The sequence below is a fragment of the Bombus impatiens genome, unplaced genomic scaffold (assembly GCF_000188095.3).
Source record: "Bombus impatiens unplaced genomic scaffold, BIMP_2.2 scf_0565, whole genome shotgun sequence".
Lineage (NCBI taxonomy): Eukaryota > Metazoa > Arthropoda > Insecta > Hymenoptera > Apidae > Bombus > Bombus impatiens.
Window position 1 is genome coordinate 72,738 of NT_176984.1, and position 21,756 is coordinate 94,493.

The 21,756-nt window shown below is 34.1% G+C and overlaps 1 protein-coding gene and 1 long non-coding RNA gene across 6 annotated transcripts in view; one reads left to right on the forward strand and one right to left on the reverse strand.

The window, feature by feature from the left end:
* Positions 1-416: 416 nt before the first annotated feature.
* The window catches only part of LOC100745179 (protein sidekick), a 44,001-nt gene continuing 22,661 nt past the window's right edge, over positions 417-21,756 (reverse strand). The window contains exons 2-26 of one of the 5 annotated variants that reach the window (XM_033322152.1): positions 13,145-13,240; positions 12,079-12,258; positions 11,503-11,713; positions 11,059-11,232; positions 10,596-10,804; positions 10,365-10,515; positions 10,087-10,214; positions 9,848-9,955; positions 8,898-9,017; positions 8,669-8,824; positions 8,470-8,596; positions 8,097-8,398; positions 7,818-8,003; positions 5,519-7,742; positions 5,248-5,444; positions 4,972-5,168; positions 4,650-4,889; positions 4,370-4,567; positions 4,142-4,283; positions 3,776-4,054; positions 3,509-3,529; positions 2,818-2,975; positions 2,575-2,737; positions 2,179-2,507; positions 417-2,115 (exon numbers count right to left, since the gene is read on the reverse strand). In XM_033322152.1, coding sequence (XP_033178043.1) covers positions 1,873-2,115; positions 2,179-2,507; positions 2,575-2,737; positions 2,818-2,975; positions 3,509-3,529; positions 3,776-4,054; positions 4,142-4,283; positions 4,370-4,567; positions 4,650-4,889; positions 4,972-5,168; positions 5,248-5,444; positions 5,519-7,742; positions 7,818-8,003; positions 8,097-8,398; positions 8,470-8,596; positions 8,669-8,824; positions 8,898-9,017; positions 9,848-9,955; positions 10,087-10,214; positions 10,365-10,515; positions 10,596-10,804; positions 11,059-11,232; positions 11,503-11,713; positions 12,079-12,258; positions 13,145-13,240 — 6,539 coding nt within the window. In that variant the 3' untranslated portion in view covers positions 417-1,872. Of the gene's footprint in view, positions 2,116-2,178; positions 2,508-2,574; positions 2,738-2,817; positions 2,976-3,508; positions 3,530-3,775; positions 4,055-4,141; positions 4,284-4,369; positions 4,568-4,649; positions 4,890-4,971; positions 5,169-5,247; positions 5,445-5,518; positions 7,743-7,817; positions 8,004-8,096; positions 8,399-8,469; positions 8,597-8,668; positions 8,825-8,897; positions 9,018-9,847; positions 9,959-10,086; positions 10,215-10,364; positions 10,516-10,595; positions 10,805-11,058; positions 11,233-11,502; positions 11,714-12,078; positions 12,259-13,144; positions 13,241-21,756 lie in introns of all 5 variants that reach the window. The other 4 variants (XM_012388654.3, XM_012388657.3, XM_012388656.3 and 1 more) reach the window with 4 other exon arrangements.
* On the forward strand, positions 18,783-21,095 carry LOC117151975. The gene is made up of 3 exons (XR_004462167.1): positions 18,783-19,284; positions 19,821-20,010; positions 20,119-21,095. It is a non-coding gene; the product is annotated as an uncharacterized LOC117151975 (long non-coding RNA).

The following is a 21,756-nucleotide window of genomic DNA, read 5'->3' on the forward strand; positions in this document are numbered from 1 at the left end:
TCAGAAAGCAAGTTTTCTAATATAATATTAAGAATAAAGAATGTATCATTTTTAAAAGTAAATATTTATCAAACAATTTGCTATCTAGTTCATGATATATATTAATTACAATTTTTGATTTGTAATTGATATGATTGTGTTGAATGAAAAATTAATCAAATTAAAAGTCCGAGTATAATTTTATCAACCTTGTTTCACTAACCAACTACAATTAATAATTACTCTATTAAATATAATAGAATTATAGCTGCCATCATTGAACTGTTCAATTATTTTCATTGTCTTATATTTTCAATAATACATATATTCCTAGATTTTAGCGTATATTGTCGAAGAATATTTCAAAATTTCTTTTACATTTTCTACGATTTCTTAACATTTTGTTTGTATCGTTTCTATGATCCTTTTTTACAAAATAAGTATCAAGCAAAAAAGGCATTTCACGCATCAATATCAGTCTGAAATGCTTTTCACCTTTAAAACAATAATTACATAGATTAAATGCATTATGGTAAGAAGATTACTGTCCTAAAATTGAATAACTTTGTGTATGATAATGTTTTACAATACTGTAAGTGTAATATTATATGCTACAAATGAATTTACGATATTGTGGTGAATTAAATAGATTGCATTTTCTTTATATGCAAATGTCAATGCATTAAAGTCATGTCTTTTTCTTCTTCATTCCATGATTTAAAAAGAAAGATGAAAATAGACGATAGATATCTATTTGAAGAAGATAAATATATGTTGTTGAAAAATTACTTAGCATACACTTTTATCTAATGTTGCCTAAGCTGTGCACTAAATGTACAAGTGTTGTATCGGTATTTGCTATTTTGTAATTTATATAAATCTTATGTACATTATACATAATAATATTAAAAACAAAGACCCTTAAAGATAGAAATTCACGCAGTCGCATTTCACGCAATGTTCTCTATTTATTCGGTACAATAACTTTATCAGACTCATCTTTAGTCTATGAAGATTAATTGAAATTGATATGATAGGCCTGATTGTGTTCATATATTTATATATTTAGACCGATGTCTTATATTAAACAACTTTTATTTTGTTGCACAAATGTCAATTAGAAACATTAAAAAAAGTATTCATATGAGTCGAAAAGATTTATAAGTGATACTGTGATTAGTATGTTTGTATGTTTTAATGGATTATAATTTAATTGCTTTTATCATATTAATGTAGTATTAAAATATTATTTTGTTTTTTGAGTTTATTAATTATATATGCGGTTATCTCCGGCAGTTTTCGATACGATATTGTTTTTAATTATTATTAATGATATTCTATTTCATTTTTAATACGTTATATTAACAGATTGTTTCAAACTTATTTTTCTTACACTTAAAAAAATGCGCAAGCATTACGTTATTCGAGATCCATGCAATATTTTGTTCCAACTTCACTTAATGAAAGTAAAAATATTCATTATACACATTTTGACTTTACCTAAAATTATAAATAATATGTATTTCAATATATCACAATATGGTGGTGCCAAAGCATTTTAAAATTACTATACGAAGTATCAGCGTGCGTGAAACACTCATAAATTTGTGTTTCAACATAAGTCTTTAACTCTGTGTATTTCAATTTCAGTTCTGAGCTATTAAAATTCTAACTATTCTGCTTCATGAAAATGATCAAAATTTTAACAATATCTCTTTTTACACATATTTAACAATTTTCTTTTTTCTCCAAATTATTTATATGCTTCAAAATTAATTCGTGCTCAGCATAAATTTATTTTACTTTAATCGTATAACGATTATAAATTTTGCTAGTCTATAATTCGGCACCCTATCTACTTAACGAAAACTTTCGTTTTTTATTATGAACAAATTATACGAAAGACGAAAAACCAGGCAATGGTGCTCTTGACCTTGCCATATTGTTCATAATAATTTGTCCCCCATTTAAACTGACAACGGCACTACCTTCAGGTTCAGAATCAGTGTACGATGAATAGTTTCTAACTGGTTTCTGACGTTTCCAGGACTGTCTTAAGGAATCATTAACATTAGCGTAATGATTTACGAAGGAATGTGGATCCGATTGTACACTTTCATTCTCGCTTTCAGATCCCTATAACATAAAATACGTTATGTATAATGCATATGTTTTATACATATATTTAAGGAATGTTACCTGTGAATCTGTTGAACTAATTTCGGAAGGTTTTTCCGTAACGCTGCTATCGTCAGGGTTTTCATCATATCCTTTCAGACTTTCTTCGTCGCTATGATAAGCAACAGAGGCTGGTGATGGTCTAGGAGGTGACTTTCCCAACATTGTAGGAGGAGGAGGATGCATAGATTTTCTTGCTAAAGTGTTTCTTTTACCTAATGTACCACAAGCATTAGCCATATTCATAGCACCACCACCTCCTTGTCTTGATCTATAAAGCTCTAAATCAGACTCTTGTCTATCATCAGTATCCATTGCCATAGACTCTTCAAGTGTCTTTTGTGCTTCTTCTGGAACAATTACTTGATTATTATAAACTCATATACTTTGTATTAGAATGTATTTATTACAACTTACGTTTGTATTTATAGCTTTTACTTTTCACGCATAGCACTGCTATGACCATTATAATAATTATAATTGATGCAGCAGCTAAAGTAACCATAAACCAAGTTTGTCTGTAAAATGGTTTATGTTGTAGGTATGCATATTCAAGGTATAGCTTTGATGGAGTTAAAATCTAAAAAAAACAGGAAATTATCATTAGTATTTAATGCTTAGAAATATTTATGAAAATTTATATACAGCAATCCTATTTACCGTTTCTGTGGAATATGCTGGATAACTAATTCCATAACGATTATATGATATTACTCTGAATAAATACGATGTAGATGGAAGTAAATTTTGATAAGATACAGAATATTCTGTCAATGGTCCATTACTACTACGTACGATTGTCTGCCAACGACTGTCATCTATAATTACAAATATAATAATAAAATTTATTTGGCTTTGATAATGAGATCATAAATGCAATTGAACTTCTGCAGGTTTTCATAAAATTATGTGCTACAGGAAAGAATGATATATCTGGTTGCTTTCATAGCTTTTAAGAAAGTAATGATGACTGAAAACTTATATAGTTATGTTGTGTGTTATACATTACATGTTTTAAGGGAATTAATGAAGTATTAGATGTAAAAACTGAAAAATTAAAACTGTAGGAATACACCATCATCTAACATGTCAAACTTTAGCTATTCATTTGTTACTGTAAATTATAGCAGCATTCGAAGTTAAGATGTTTGATAAATTTCTAACTGAACTCATGGAAAATGTCATGCTGTGACATTATCATGCAATCAACAGTACAAATATCACTAAACAAATCACAGATTAATAACAAACAGGAAGCTATATTTTAACGCTAACAAAAATCATATTTAACTGTTGAGATCATCTAATATAATACTCGACGTTCAATATATTTACGTGCATTGACACTTACAATGCTGCCACTCTTCCATTGCTATATGATTATAAAAAAGGCAATATTAGTAATACAAATAATATAATCTGGAATTTTATAAATAGATAATTTATGTTTAAATATGTGAAAATAAAATAATCAAAGTAACTCTACTATTCAGTTTTATCTTTCACATGTATAAATATATACCTTTAGAAATATTTTTCATTTTTTTTATCAATTCTGCAATCTCCGTTTTAATATTTGAGGGATTTTATAAATGTTAAAATAGTTCATGTTATTTACCTTTCCGGCGCGTTTCGATGTAGTATCCTAGAATGGGTCCTTTTCCAGAAGCACCATTAGTCCACTGTAATTCAACACTAGACACTGTTTTTGTAACAGCAAGATTGCTAGGTGCCATTGGTGAACCTTCTTGTGGACCTGTTGTAACATTTCCAGATATAGGCGGACCAAAATCAATGGTTTGCGCTCTAACCATAAAAGTATACGTTTCTTCTTCTTCTAAAGGTTGAATTAGTAGACTTGTTTCCGTTACCTTTTGTTTAACTTGCTTACTAAAACCTACAATAATATAAAATGTTACGTATCTAAGCAATTGTTTGTTCGTATATTAAATATTTGGAATAACTTTTATACTAAAAAACATACGATCATTTTGTTCTGCAGTTTCATATGTAACAATGTAGCCGACTATTTCACCATTTCGTAGTTTTGGTGCTTCCCAAGAGACGCGGAGACTAGTCATTGTAATTTCTGAGAATTGTAAATTGTGTGGTGGTCCAGGTATATCCTATAAATCAATTGAATATATTTAAAAAGGAAAAAGAGAAGAGAAGCAATTACGATATCAGTTTAATTATTGTTGAACTTATGTACCTGTTTAGTTCTGACAGTGATAGATGGGGTTCGAGGACCATCACCGGCAGGGTTGAAAGCCAATACTTGAATGCGATATTCTGTATATTTATCTAAAAACACTAAGCTATGTGTTAAGTATGATGCTGGTACAACTTCTATTTCTTCTTCCTGTTTGTTTTCCAAATCTTGAGGAGAATCAGTAACTAAATAGAAAATCTAAAATAGGAAATATAAATAATAAATATTGCTTAAACAATTAGATTAAAAAATAAATTCTATATGCAAATGATAATTTTACTTTATATCCTAATAAATCTCCATTTTGCATATTGGCTTGGGGTGGTTTCCAACGCAGATGTACTTCTGTAGAAGAAATTGGTTCTGCTTTTAGATGTTGTGGTTCTCCTGTAGGAACTGCTTCTCCTACATATACAGTCACTGGAGGGCTTGATGGACCTTCGCCTTCAGAATTGAAGGGTAACACTATTACTTCGTAATACCTATCTTCTGTCAAGTCGCTTAAAACAATCTTCGTAGCCTGCAAAAGTTAAGAAAAGATTAATACAACTTATCATTTACAATCTATTACAGTGTTCTATAATTATAATTACAATCATTACTTTTATTCCTAAAACTTCTTCTTTAGGAGTATCTTGAAGGGCTGTGGGGAAATCAGAAACTGGTTGATAAACGACGCGATAACCACCTGTTTCATGATCGCCGCTCCAATATACTTCATCTATTGCGTTCCAATGAACTTCTATACTAGATGTCGTTATTGGAACTACTTTCAATCCGGTAACTCCCCGAGAAGGTGCTATAAATTCATATTATGATAAAAATTATGTATCTTAACGAAATAAATTTAGGACAAATGAAAAGTGAATTTTATGTACCTGCTGGTAGAGTTTGAACTTGAACAGATTCTGTACTCCAAGTTGAAGGACCTATATCGTTAGTTGCTTGTATTCGGAATTGATAGAATGTAAATGGTTTTAAATCATTTGCTGTATAAGATGTTAATGTTGGTTCTACTCTTTCAGGAATCGTTTGAAATGGTCCTGAATTTTCTGATTGTTGTACCGTATAATATCTATAAAAAAGCATTATACATATTAATTTTACATAATATAAAAAATTATACATTAGATGTAGTGAAAAATTTACCTTAATGGTGCAAACCCATCACGGCCAGGTGTCCAATTAAATGTTATCTGTCTACTTTGTATTTGCGATCTGCTAATTTGTGGCATCGATGGCGATTGCGGACGTTCTCTATTATTTGTAGTAAAAACGAGAGCGTATGCTGTTTTTCCCCATCCTAATCTCGTTTGTGCTGTTACCGAGAACATGTAATACTTCTCTGGCTCTAGTCCAGTTGCTCTAAAAGTTCTATCTGATGCAGGAAACTCCTTCGAAAATTGATGATCCTGACTATTATTTAGATGAAACATAACTTTATAGGCGAGAATCTCTCCGTTCGGATCTTCTGGAGTATCCCAAATAATCCGAGCAGTGGTAAAGCTTACATCAGGGAACGATACATTCGATGGAGGTCCAGGAGCATCTTCAAATGTTTGTACTCTAACTGGCGGAGTGCTTAAAGTGCCATCGCCAAGACGCGTATAAGCTAGAACTTGTATGTGATACTGGACAAATTTTCGAAGTTCTGTTAATGTTGTTGTAAATGTTGTATTACTAGGAATGTTTTTATACTGGAATGCTGATCTAGCATTTGCACCGTAGTAAACTTTAAATCCTTCTATTTGTCCATTCTGATGTTCTATGGGAACATCACCCCATCTAACTAATATAGTCGTGGAAGACGTTGCATTGGCTTCTACATTAATAGGACCCATCGAAGGAACTGATTCGCGAGTTCTTTCAACAGCTTTCGGGCTTATTGTCGATGATCCAACGTCATTAAGCGCTTGCATTACAATTTTATAGAGAGCATATTCTTCCATGTTCTCTAAAATATACGAATTCGCTGTATGGTCTTCTATAGTTATGCTCTTTGACTTGTTCGTTCGAACTTCAGTATAAGTAACATTATATCCCCTTGGATTTCCGTACCATTCAATCTGTTGTAATGGAATCCATCTAACACGCAATTCCGTGGCGCTCATTGCACGAACCGTAACATTCCTAGGAGGATGTGACGGTGGTGCTTGAATCGTTTGAAATTCTTTTGTTGGTTCGGAAGGTTGGGAAGCACCGACAACGTTGTTAGCTATTAATCGTAATTTATACTGCATAAATGGAATTAGACCACCTACAGTGATTGTACTAGCATCAGGATCTGAAACTTCGTAAATATTGTACCATGTTGTGTTTCGAGTGGTTTGTGCTTGTACTGTCCACTTTATTATGGACGAATTGCCGTCAAAGCCTGGAGTAAATTGAAGAACAACAGAGAATGCATCTATATTAGACAGTGCTAATTTAGTTGGTGGTTCAGGAAGAACAGGCTCAACGCCTGATTGAATAACAGCTACTGCTGGTTTTCCAGGACCTATTGAAGTCCAAGCAACAACTTCAAATTTATAATGAGTCATTGCTTGTAAATGTTCGATTTTGGCTGAAAGAGTGTCTGACGTGAAGTTTTCTACTCGTAGAGAATCTGGTACATCTTTGATCATATATTTTAATTGGTATTGGATGAGAACTCCATTAACTTCCTGTGGAGCGTTCCATTTAACGGTGAGTGAACGATCACTTATGTTCTCAAATTGTAGATTTTCTACTTCTTCAGGTATATCTTCGCGTGTACGAATTTGAACGGGAGAACTTTTTTCACCATCACCTGGATCAGTGAAGCATAATACAGTTATATTGTATAAGGTGTATTTCTTTAAACCTGTCATAATTGCACTTTGCTCTGCAAGAGGATCGAATAAGCTAGGTGGTACGGTCATCGACTTGTATTCGCTCGCTTCTGTAAAATTATGCCCGATCCAGGCTTGTAATTTATAACCTTGATTTATTCCATTAATCTTTTGCGGATTGGGAGGTTTCCACCACACTTTTATCGATGTTGAATTAATAGCTGTTACCTTTACGTTTGTGGGTGGTGCTTCAGGTACTCCTTCCTTGGTTTTAATCTTCAAACCTTCCGTAAATACTCCAACCCCTTTATCATTATACGCTGCTATCTGTACGATATAATCCTTCCAAGTAATTAGGTCGGTAATAAGATAATTTCTTTGTGCTTCGTTAGTAATATTCTGTATTGTCCATGGATTGTCGTTGTAGCCGTATAGTCTATATCTTAATACGTATCCTAAAATATGACCGTTTCGATATTCTTCTAATGGAAGCTGCCACTGCGTGATTATTTCTGAGGATGATCGAGCGGAACCAACGAATCCTACCGGTGGTCCACTCGGAGCTACAGTAAAATTCACAAATATTAATGAAAGTTTGGGAAATTATTAAGATTTGCAGGCTTGTAACTATTACTTACGCTCTTGAGGAAGAACTACTACATTACTGGGATCCGAAGGAGGTCCTTCGCCAACACTATTTTCTGCAGTCACTCGAAACTGATATGCAGCAGCAGCTTTTAGATTGTTCAATAGTACCCAACGATTTTGTGCCGAAACATTATTACACTCCGTGATCCAATTTAACGCAGAATCAGGTATCGGTCCTATATAAAGTAAATCGGAAATATATACGTATATAAGTAGACATGTATAGACAGATTAAATTTTTTATTAAAGATCAATTTATGTTTAACTACCAAGATCAGAAACCTCCCGCCTTTGAACGATAAACTTTTTTGTTGGACTGTTTCCATCAAAGCCAGGAACCCAACTAACGTTTATGGTGCGAGGTGAAATTCGCTCGACTCGACTAGCCATTACGTTTATTGGTGCGAACGGTAATTCGATTACACTAAGACGAGCAGATCGAGTCTCATTTCCTCCTGGAGAAACCACAGAACACATATATTCACCCACGTCAGACGCACGAACGGCTGCTATTTCCAATGTACCATCATTTCGCATTTTTACTCTTTGACTGGCTTGTGTATTTATTACTCTGCAAAAGCAACAAATATGCTGTAACCATTTTTATTATCATTAATATCATTAATGTAGAAATGCACCTACTGTGAATTATGAAACCATGCTATATCGTACAAAACACTTGGATCGTTGGAGACCTTGCATTGTAATTCCGCGGTGTAGCCGAGAAGTACAGAGGTATCCACAGGTGGCTGAATAATTTGTGTTCGAACTGAAATGAATTAAATTCTGGTCAGAAACAGGTGATTTCTTAGTATTCTAAAATTATTTAATCATATTTTACCTAAAACAGTAAGATACGCTGAACCATTTACAGAACCAGCTTCATTAGCTCGAATACACGTGTATTTTCCGGCGTCGTTTGGTTTTACCGCAGCTATTAAAAGATCTCCGTTATCTAAGACTTGTACTCTTCCGGCGATTTCCACAGGAATTGTATCTATTAGTGAATCAATGTGTATATCAGTGTTATGGTATTAGTTGCCTGTATGAATTAGTGATTAATAATTTACCATTATAAATCCATGTAGTGTTAGGTATCGGAGCTGCTACAGCATTACATGTTAAAGTTGCATCCTTTCCATCTAATATAGTTTGGTTTTGTGGACCATTCTCCATGATTGGTCCAGATGCTGAAAACAATAATTTGAATTTATTAATGTTTTGCTTGTGACCAGAAAGAATTGATTACATGCACGCAAAAAAAAAGGCAGGAACAATCGATCACAAAAGTAAATTTTCCCCATTTCAGTGTTTTCCAGTATACCATCTATTGACATTTTATGAATAATAGTAAAAAATGAATCAAAAAAGCATTGGAAAGAATTTAATAGCGTTCATTCGTATATATAATGGAAAACGCTGAATTTACCAATACCTGACTTCAATTAATAGTAATTCTCTATTACCGAAACTTTATTTTCACTAAAAATTAAATTACGTATACTCTATGGCACAACTACAGAAATAGCTAATATTCAAAAATTTTTCCCTACGATTATCTTCCTAATCTAGAAACGTGCTATTCACGATATATTTTGTCCGTTTACTGTGACGAAGATACGTGCAAATACTTAAAACAATTCGTCTACGTTTTCTGATACTGATAAAAGTATATTAATTTTGTCCCAAATATAAATATAATTGAAAAATACTTTTTGTTTGTAATAGTGTTAATAACACTGTATATTGTATGTTGTGTAATAACATCACATCATATTTATTATTGCGTTCTTTGAACATGTTGAGCATTTTCTATAATTTTTCAAAGAGCCAATGTGTTTTACACACAAAAAAACTATCGTGCTTTGCAGATGTATTCACTATAACTACCAGAAAAAAACACGGATACAGCTGGTAAAAGCAAACATTGTGGTGTGATATGCATTCTTCAAGCATGTGCCCGGGGTAATTTCAAAAAGGAGGTGGATAATTTCGTGGCGACTTGTCGTTAGAATCTTACTGTCTGGATATTGAGAGAACTTAAAACGGCGATCAGATTGGCGAACTCTGACTACATTGTAGCCAGCTGCCCAGCGGACAACTCTGTTTTTCAGTCTGCTTTCTAATCCTTCTGCCCCATAAAAAATACGTCATTTATTATAAATATAAAGAAACATCGTTTGACTAATAAAATAAAACAAAAAATTAATAATAATATATTTAATGATTTCATGTAACTCTAACGTGTAATGTACTAACTTTTTGCTTTTAACCAGGTGTAACTGGATGCTTCGCCAGCGTCGTTGGATGCAAGACATTGGAACATTCCTGAGTCATCCATGGTTAATTTTTTAATTGTTAAGGAGCCATCTTCTTCCAGTGCGTACCTATACATAAAAGTGCAGAAGAATATAGAAATAGGAAGATAAGAGAATTTTGAATTTGATAGATGATTTCAGTTAAAATACATACTTTAGGTAGCAATTAATGAATTTTTTTACTGATTGAAAATTTAACAGTTTTTCTAAAAATCATACCTAAATCCAAGAAGATGATCAACAGGCTCTGCATTTCGAAACCAAGTGATTTTAGGAGGAGGTACACCGACAGCATCGCATGGTAACGTTACAGTTGATCCATAATCACTAAGAGTCTCTCGTTTCAACTCCGTTATAAAAGTTGGTTTTTCTAAAATATTATAACATAAGAATAACGCATATATGGAAAGTTTAAAGGTTACGAATCTCCAATTGTTGAATCCGTCTTACCATATACGACAACATTCGCGCTCGCGTTCACTGTTGGATATCCACCGCTTCTTAAGTCCACATGGCACGAGTATACGCCGGTGTAAGTTATGTTTGCCGATATTAACGCCAAAGTTCTATTCCACGAGTCGTTAAAACTATATGATATCCTCGAGTTCTCGATGGGGATCCCGTCTTTCGTCCATAAAGTTCGTAACTCATGAAGAGATCTAAAATTACCCATTTGAAACATTTCTCTCACAGAACAGTTTCATGTAGAGTGATTACGAGCCAGTTTATCAAACTTTCAAAGTGTAACCCATTCTCTTTAAGGAAGGGAAAAAGGTATAAAGTCTTACTTTTTCAAAGGTTTATTTTGTATTATTGCAAATATTCAGATTTTGTAGAATGGAGGTTGCAAGAGCATTATTATTTTATTATATGACTAATTTGTATCCTTTCTTCTGTAAAATTCACGAATTACCTAGCATTGGCTATGCAATGTATGTAGGTAACGTCCTGGTCCTTGATGATCTGAGTGTCCTGCGGTTTCACTATGATACTAGGTGCCACCTCAGCGTTGGCATCTCCCGTAACTTGCAACTTGAAAAACGGACTATTCTCCTCTTTTCCCAATTGCGTGTTAATGGCTCTGGCCCTGTTTAACATATAAAAGTGCGAAAGGGAACATTTCCTTTAGTTTCTCTAGTTATAAGAAAATTACATGTAACGAAAAATAAGTTCCTCTATTCCTTTATACGAAAATTCCCTTAAGTTGAAAAATTTCACTGTAGATATATAAAAGAATATATAAACTTTTAGATCCACAGCTTATATAGCTATCGTCCAATAAAGTTTCACAGGTACTTCATCCATTCTCTGATAACTACACAAGGTAACTCCCTGGACCAGTTACTTTAATACGAACCTGTACAGGCCTTGATCGCTCTCAGAAGCGTTCAGGATAAGCAACGTGTGATGAACAGACGCATATTTTATGCCGTATAACGAGCCGTCGGACGTGAACCATGTAACGTCAGGTGCAGGATGGCTTTCTATCGGTGGCAGCGTTAAAACAGCCGCGCTGCCCGATTTCACGCTCACCATCCTCTCTGTGAGATCCTCGAACACCCCCATATCTGGACAGGATAATATTACGGTGTTACTTTCATCGCGCTGGATGCATTAACTGCGACAAAATATGTACGTTGCTCGTGATAATCAGAGCATCGTGTCCTAGAGCGTGATAAAGAGGAGAACGCAAATGGATCGAATGTTGCTGTGCTCAATAAAACTCGCTGTGTTTAATTTATAATTGGCTGTAGTATATAGCTCGACTTTGAAATAGCATGCTTTTCATTTAATTCGTTTCCTGTTTTTAGTTTTGTTATGGTAGATCGAAATAAATGAAAGTGAAAGCAACTGAAACGTGTTCGATTCTTGATTAGGATTAATTAGGATAATTAGAAAAATGTGAAACTGTCGTGTTTAATTATATACGTACAGGCTACCGCAAATGTAATTCTTTCACTAAATATAGATCCTACGTCGTTCGTGGCGACACAGTGATAAACTCCTGCGTCTTCTCTACGTGTACTTTGTATTCGAAAATAAGGCTCCGAAGTAAGCTCGTTGCTGAGGGGTACCCCATCTTTGAACCACTTATATTTTGGCTGAGGATTTCCTGCGAACAGAATGTAAACGTAATAATGTATCAGAGAATAGTACTTTATTTACCTGAATTTGTCAGAGGACAATTTATATAATTGAAGCTCTATCTTTTAGAAAAGATATAAATCATTAAAAGTGAAAGTTTCATTAAGACAAAATTTTACTAGATACATTACATATACTACAGTGATGATCCTAAATTTGTGTATTTTCAACAAATTATTAAAATTTACACGATTTCAGTTTTCGTTTTCACGAATTATATCTACTTCACGTTTAAATGTCACGAATGATGACAGTTCAAGGTGTTAATATTTTTCGCGGCTACTATAGGCATTCTTCGTTTGGTCAAGAAGTAGATGTAACATACAGCGACCTAATACTATTAGTACAGGGTCATACTATCATATTACGGCACTACGGTGCAACTGTAAGGCTTCATCTGGCCACCGTCTCATCCGGCTGTTATTCGATATTTCATGAGAACAATGGGATATTAAAAACACGTAGGAAAATTTGTCAGTTTCCATAGAACTGAAATTCTCCAGAATTTCTCCAGAATTAGAAAAAAAACTCCAGAAATCTCGAAAATGAACCATAAATCGGAATAATCGCATGATTGTTTCATATCTCAAAACTTATCGACTAAAATAATTTATTAAACTGTACATTTATTAATTGTAAGAACGAGACATTTTTTATTTTCAATTTGATGATTAAAATTTGGAATACGAGAAAAGTACGTTTTACTAAGTGAACTCTATAAAACTTAATCGATTCATCTTTAAAATAATATAATATCGCGGTAAAATCGAGACGAGAAGAGGTTCTTAATGCATTTGAAATCATCGCTTCCGGGTCGAATCTCGTCGAATATCCGTGCTACGTTCCCTATTTACCTCTCGCTTGACACTGCAGAAATTTTGTCCGATTTTCACTAAGAATATTGCCGCTGCTGGAAGGCTGAGTGGTGAAGCGCGGTTCCTGGAGGGTCTCTGTAAAAAGATCGAAAGAGCGAATTTCAATATATAGTTCAATTACGCTGTTACTCACGAACAAATTGATTAAATCGATATAACATTTCGTGTAGATATACTTTTAGACATTTTCATAGATTTTTCTGGAAGTGAGATTGAGTATTAAAATAACATTTCATACCTTGTACGAATTTGATATCGAAAAAATTGAGAAAAGGGTCGTAAACTCGTTATAAACTGTACGAGAAATGGTTTTTAAGATACTCGACGAATTAGTAGGCTTCATAACCGAAGCAGTAAAAAGAAGGGAATTCTTTGAAGCAGTTCTGAATGTTAAGTTAAAAAAGCTAGATTTTAATTCCTTAAATCCTAGTGATTTTGTAAAAAGGTACGTTTCAATATTATTACTAGTACCTTCTTCCTTGTCTCAAGAAAGTTTTCGTCCAATTTACGGAACTTTCAAGGAACGGAACAAAGTTTGCGAGACAATACAGAAAAAGCGTATATTTAGACAATTAACGGCGAAACAAAGAGAAATATCAAACGAAACGGGTTGAGCGTTGCGGTGAATCCATCGGTTAGCCGATGAGAAAGTCCACCGTATTCGCCCCCATCTTAAAAATCATCGGACCGTGTCAGAAAAGAGGGTGCACGTGTCGGTTTACGTCCATGTGACTCGGTTCTACGGCATCCGGCTGTTCGCATTCTTTACTCTTCTCTTCATCCTTTTGGTACACCGTAAACTACGCACGTCTAAACCTGATGACTCAGTCGTTGTTACATGGGACTCGAACATAATGCATATATACACCATAAGCTATAATTTTATGAGCCCTTTTCGGTTGCTTTGCACTGCATTGGAATCCATGCAGTTATTTACTTCGAGTATAGTTCCTGTATTCATTTATTCCATTACTATAGAGTACTATTGCGTACTTTTTAATTAAATTATAGAATTTCAAACTATAGATTATGCACGATGAGTCTTACAATCTATTTGAGCGTATAGTGTAGAGAAAATTTTCCTGGTCACCCATTCATTTGGTTAAGAAGGATTTGCTAACTTTCACTTGGAGTCGATGAAAAGATAACAGCATACGACATTAACGCTGCAAATATGGTTAGGTTTCATTAAAAACTGATTCGAGCATTAACACGCTAATGGAGTATAATTAGAACAGCCTGTGAAACGATTATTTCCGAGTAAAGTCGTTTCTTTTCAGCTGTACATACAAACACGCAAGAACACTTTACGACGACGATGTGTTATTGTGTTTTTTGGCGTATGGAGTTCCTCGTCAAGAGGATAACATTTTTAATCTTGAACGAGCTGCGAGAAAAAAATATTCTTTATTAGAGAAATTACGCAGGAAAGCATTTGAAATGAGAAAATCTTTCATTTGAAATTTACAACAAAATTAATTTTAGTACCAGAATGCACAATTAGTGTTCCGAAATTTTTAGAATTCGACTGTCTTTAAACTTTCTGTCTGTTTTAAATATTTTTTATAATCGAATATTCTATAATTTTAAAAATCTTCCTTTTACAATACGATTGAAAGCGTAATGCGATGAAAGAAACCATCTTCGCGTTAAATAAGATCCACGCAAGAGTAACGAGAGACGGTTTCTGAGTCGATAAATTGGAATGATCGTTGACACAATAATCGATGGTACACTCGATAATAATTTCTTGAAGGTCGGCTCGAGAGGTTTGTCTTGCTGAAAGAAATGATATAGAATGGGGAAAAAAATAACGGGCTATTATCTTTCAAGTAGCATTTTAGACGGTCGTGTTTGGTTGACAGTTTCTATTTCCATGACCATATAATCAGTCGCGTTAGCTTGAAACGATAGCGATGAATTACAGATACGATAAATACACGTCCATTAGAGAATACACACAATATTCTCGTGCTTTTTATTACTCGATTATACGTATACATGAACGGCATCTTTGTGTCTTCCCATGGGAATATTTTGTTAGCTGGAGTACGCTCTTTATGAAAAGTTCATAGATTCCGAGTTTAAAGAAAATTTTATTTTTAATCAATTGCAATTAGGAATAAGGATACAGCAATTCAAATCTAAAATAAAGAAAAAAGTATCTATTCCAACAAATATAAGTATGTATAAAACTATAAATATAATAATTTTCTTACGGAAAATTATCTTCTTATGCAACTTATCTCCAACTTATCTCTAACTTATGATCCGTATCCAGATAAAGGTAGAGAACGCTAATCAAACTATGTAGAATTAATTTGCCATGGATAAACACACGACACACCCTTTGATTTATAGAGCATTGCACAGCTTCGTCTTGAAGTATAAGCACTGCGCTTAAGGACCGCCATTCATTATTCTTGAAATCCATCAGTGTCTAGGAGTGCCGCGCGATGTAATACTTAACTAGTAAACTTTCCATTGACTTAAAATTGCACTACATCTATGAATGCGCGACAGAACTGTCTTATCGATATCACGTTGAAATATACTCCCTGTCTCACAAGTTTCCGTATAACTTTTATTATTGTTATTAGATAGAGCTTATCGTAATTCATTCTAGTGATAAACGCTACTAACTAATAAATCCGACTCTATAAATTCGTTTACAGACTTTACAGCATAAGAGAGTGGCGTAATCAATAATATTTAGGTTCAAAAACTGAAAAAATTTAAGGAATAGCGTCTTAAACCGAATTTCTTATTTTTAACATAGAATCTCTGAAATTCCAGGAAATTTACTGCGCGTGAGAGTAAATGCACAACAGGTTGTTGTTCAAAGGAAGCTCGATGTGTGCGCAAACGGTAAGTGTACAAGTTTAGCGAAGTATTCTTTCTGGTGAGATGGCGAGAAAAATGAGAAAAGCTGATTACCTCATTTTCTTCAACGCACCGAAATAAAACGGAACATTAATGCGGTCAGGCTGAAATAAGAAGCGGCAGCTTCATATGTGCTCCTTATAGCATCTCAAAGAGGGATACTCGAAGAGCTTTAATAAGTGGAGCACAACGGATGCTGCTTTTGGGTCCTGCATACACTGTAGCATAGTGAGTCTGGAATTTCCTTTCATCCTTTTAATCAATTTAAATAAATTTTTATCATTATTGTAATTTTTATAATACTACTATGTGCGTTATTTTCTACATGATAAAAATGAATTAAAAATGTAAAATGGAGCATTTTACTTTTCTGTTTTTAGTTATTCCGTGACGGGATGTCAGTACTTGACTACCACACCGTGTAACATGGCATAACAGCATGCATTAATGCGACAATGTAATCATTTGCATAGCATCGCGGTGTCGTCAGTAAAACTAACTTTAAAGCTTAAACGCCGTATAATTAGGAAATTTTGAAATTAGGAAGCGCATCTGTATCAGCAGAGGCTTGTATACATGCTACTTTGTATGTTTTCAAAAAGGATAGTACAAGTAATAATAGAAAATCAATTTATCATACATCTTCAAATTTTATAAAAATCTACTTCATCTCTATTTTATCAAGATGAAAAGATATATGTATGTATAAATCAAGCTTTTAATACGCTAGATGTTTTGTAATATTCTACATTCAGTATTCAATCCTTTTCCATAATTTTAACACTAAATTATATAATGTGAACGACCGAATACTGCAAACTCATTCAAATACATCTGAGAATTGCCGTATTCGCCCCGCATTTTATGCAGCCTCTTTTGAATTTCCGATTTGAAAAGTTCGCGTCAACGTGAACGATATTCAAGATATTAAACTGTGGGAAAAGAACGGAAAATTTTTCAACGACCTAGAAGCTGCTCGAGTTCTAAGAAATATTTTGAGACGTTGAAAATATTACATATTTTCGTGTTCACAAAGCATTCCGTGTCAAACTCGACCGGTATCTTTATGTATTTTCATATCTCTTTTCTTCAATACCTTAAAAATTGTCTTATTCTTTTTAGATAAAATACTATTAAAACTATTAAAAACGTACCAAAAAGGTGTATAAAAGCGCATAAAAATATTTGGCTGGGTCCAAAATGTAAAGTTGGAGTTTCTATCAAAGTTCACCCTTTAATCTACAAAACGTATGCAAATAGTTAATTATATAGCAACGTGTTTTGCTGACCGGTAACCAACCAGAATTCGATCAATAAGTAGAATAAAACTAATTGCCATTCTTTTCTAATACTAAAATGCGAATGAAAATCAATACGAAATTAATCCTGTTCTGAATTCGCAAAATTAAAATTTATACACGATATCTACGATGTCAAGTAATTTTAATAATTCACAGCAGTATTTTGTAAAATTTAAGGAAGTTTTAAATAACGTGATTCGAACGTATACATCATAAATATATATTACTTCGAACTGTTGAATTTTTAATTCTCTTTTTATTTCAATGGAATAGTTCCAAAGACTATTCATGTACCAATGAATATTCTCAGTCACTAATGACTCCTTATATCGATCGTATCAATTACTCACCCCACAAGGAGGTGCATGACTTTTGTTTCACCAATTTGAGCCAAATTTCACGTATAATCAATTTAACACGATATTCAAATAATTTAATAATTTATTATCCAAAATTATACTGTTCAAACATATACAGTGCGGTATATTATTCAAATATTTTGAATTAAAATACCCATTCCTTTTGATTTAACATTCTAATGCCTAAATCTTTAACATCTGCAAAAATACAGATCATTATTATAATACAATATCTCTTATAATTTTTTCTATAAAAACAAACTAATCTTTATTATTGATATAAAATTCCAATCAGTTCAACGCAGCATAAGTTCTCAGCAAACAACAGCGGAAGAACAGTAATCAACGAAGCATGCAAATGAAATAGATTTTCCGGTGATTCGTCCATCATTGTCGCCGAAGCAGCATACAACGAGCTCTATGAAAGGAAAAATCAGGTTTATTCAGTACGACAATCGCTGCACGATTTATCCAGCACATGCTCGTGTTATCGTGGCTGTACAAAAGCAACGGTGTACGTTGCTGAACTACTGAACCCCTATTTTAAGCACCGCAGCTGTCACACGAAATACGGTAAGAGAGAGGGTATGCGTTTACGCACAAGGGCAAGACTGCAGCCCGTGGATAATCTGCTTTTACTAACAGCATATTACTAAGTTGAGGATATACCGGATCTGTTCGAGAGACGCTTTCCTTGCTCCCTAAAAATATGCGTGCTCTCCACAAGGGTTGAAGTTTTCACTGAAAGTGAACTCGACCTCGGGTGGATCACTTTTCCTGTATCACTGCCGTGTTAGATATCTAAACAGGAGTTAAACACAAACGTTTTTATTACAGACTTCGAAATTGAAGGATTTCGATTGGAGATATCTTATAACTTCTAGGTATATTTTCAAATTGATTTCAGATTTTATCATAACATTCGTACCTTGTTACGATGCTAATGAAATGTCAAGTGTTGTATAACACAAATATCCACGACTACACTGCGGATTTGTTTGAATGTATGAAAAATTGTAATGTGCAAAAATATACGAAATATACGTAACAATGACAAATATATAAAAATCCAGCTTTCATATATTCATTTAATTGCTTCACTTCTATCGTCAACTAATCTGTTCACCACATTTTCCATTATAAACCAACAAGCATCTATACAAACATCCCTACTACACACTTCCTAAAAGAAGAAAAAGGGAAAGAATGAAGAGAAATTCCAACAGCGTGGCTTCTCCTTGTCGGATCAGCTTCGATCGAGACGAAGATGGAAGTTCAGCACTGCACAAAGAAGGCAAGCACGAGGTTGACCACCTGCAAACTGCAGAGAGAGGGAGAGAGTGGCATGCACCCCAGCGGGCGGAAGCTATAGCTGGCACTGCGTGTTGTAAGACGCAATGCGCAACATTTTGCGGAGGCCTTCGTCGCTTATCGGTCAGGATATCTCGCGTGAACCAGCCCGAATCAAAGTGAAATCCATATTGTCACTCAAATCGGACAAACTGTGCGCGCTATACTTTTTCTTTTTCCGGAGCGAATCCATGCTTCAGTTTACGAACCCAGTTGAGGATGGCTTGTAAGTTTCTATCATTGATCCTGGCTTTCTTTCTCTCTTTCCTTCTGGAGTGGTTCTTCTTGAAGTAGAAAATTAGTGATCGATAAAAGTGAGATTAAAATTTGTGGAACACTTTCTTTCATTTAAATAGGTGGTTCGAAGACTTTTAACATATTGATATTTCTTTTGAAAAATAGATAAAATATGAATAGCTTGGAAAAATGTATTACATATGGTGTAATAAAAAATTCATACTGAATTTTGTTTTTGGAATTTTAAAAGTCTTTTTAGAAGGGCTAAGAATAATTTTATCCAAAAATTTCCTGTACTAAAACATCGCAATTTATCCACCTGTGATATACACACTTGCGATAAATAGTCATAAAGTTTCAAAAACACCCATAACGCCAACTGACAATAGTTTGCGGCGCATGTATATCATAAGTTTCTCGATGTTCACAGTTTTTAATATTCGCATTAGGATATATCTCGACTATAAAGTCTGTCGACGTATTTGGCAGAACAAAGGAGTTTCAACAACTTCCGATTCGAAATAGTTCCAGGTTTGTCCCGTAAAGCAAATTTTCCACGCAACAGAGTAACATAAATAATTTTCATCCAAAAATGAGAACATATTCCAGTCTCGTACAAAACATGGCAATTGATCCAGATTGTCAGCGAAGAGATTAATCGATCGGAACCCTGTGTTCATACAGGATTTAATTACAATCTACAATTTCAAATAAAGTAATAATTCTTAAAAAGGTCAATAATTTGCTGTTGATTCTTTGCGCTGACTAGATTTATTTTCTTCAGTTATTTTAGTTTACCTCATAGATGTCCTAATATTTACAGATGGGGATGTAAGGCCGCGTTCACGACATCTTTCTGGGTAAACGCACGCTCTTTGGAACGATTCGATAAATCGGAACGAGGATAGGCAGACGGGCGGCAGAATGCGGCATTGGCGAAAAATCGCGTCGAAAAATTGGCAAAGCAGGGCGACTTGTCTGTGCATTTCGGTCGAAAGTAATCGTCCAACTATCGTGCATTCGTTTTTTCTTCCCCTGGCATCGAATCGATATCGTACCATCCGCGCGCGATCGAAAACCTTCCTGGCTTATCGTAAAAACACCCATTCAATCGTTAGTTATCAAAGTTAAATTCAATTTAGAATTCACAATTTTATCCCATTTTGATAAGAACAGAGAAATCGACAGAATTAGGATAAATAAGTGAAGGAAAACGACGATTCGAAACGGAAAGTTCGTGCACCACGTTTTTTTATGAAACGATAACTTAAATTATTTTCATCCACAATTTGAACTATTTTTATTCATATACTTGTAAAGCTGTGAGTAAATCGAATAGATTTAGAACAATTTAGAACAAATAGAAAAAGAATTTAAAATAGAGATTATTTGTTAAAATAAGAGATAGCAATTTACTGCACTTTTGCGTTTGAGATTATTTCAATTTCGAATATTTTATGAAAAAGTATTGTGCTAAGAGAAAATTTTGATAACAATGACAAGCGAATAATGCGTGAAACACAAGAATGTATTTTAAGAACTTCATATGTTTTCTTCCATCCGTCTTCACCCAATAATAATGCCATACTGGTCCTCATAAGTGCACACAGGTGTGAACATGAGGTAAGTACGCTTTAGTTTCGACAATAATAGTCTCTACCCTGTTTATGATTCATTAGAAGTAAAAAGAGCAATGTACTTGATGGAAGTGGTACTTTATCCTTTCGAGGAACAACTGCAGCAAGAACCGGAGTCATTCGAATTAAAGTGATTTATAGATCTGATCGTATACATCATAACAGTAACACAGAATCATTCCAATGAACTGAAGTCTACAGATCAAACAATTGTTCTAATACGTTTGGACTTTGTACAAACTTATATGTATTATGAATAAAAATATAAAGGTATTTAAATTTTCAATTATCCGTTATATTACAATAATAACGCTTAATATTCAGTGAGGTCATTTTTAACACTCATTTACGCAGAAATACGCAAAAACCTTTGAAAAGATCTGATATATTCAACATAACATGTTCAACCATGTGCCCCATGAAGATTATTATTAAACGCTTTCAAAATGCGTGTTACCACACCATGAAACCAGTGCACCTTTCGCAACACTCAACGCTTCCCACCGAAACAAGCATGTTCAAGGTTCGTTATGCCAGGGTTATTTAAATCACCGCTGCTCTCACCGTATTGTTTACGCTCAATAGAGAACGCAGGACGTGCTTAACCTAACCCAATGCTAGCTTTTTCTTTTCTACCGTTGACGAAAGGAGATCCCCAGAGGGAATCGTGGGGACATCGGAACAGGAACGTACGAAAGAACGAAACCAACGGTGCATCGACCCTCGAACACGTGGCATCGTCGTCGAATTCGAGCGTGTGTTTCTCCTAGGACCATATGCGCTTGGCTTCCTGGCCGCACTTCGCTTACAAGTGCACTTCATCC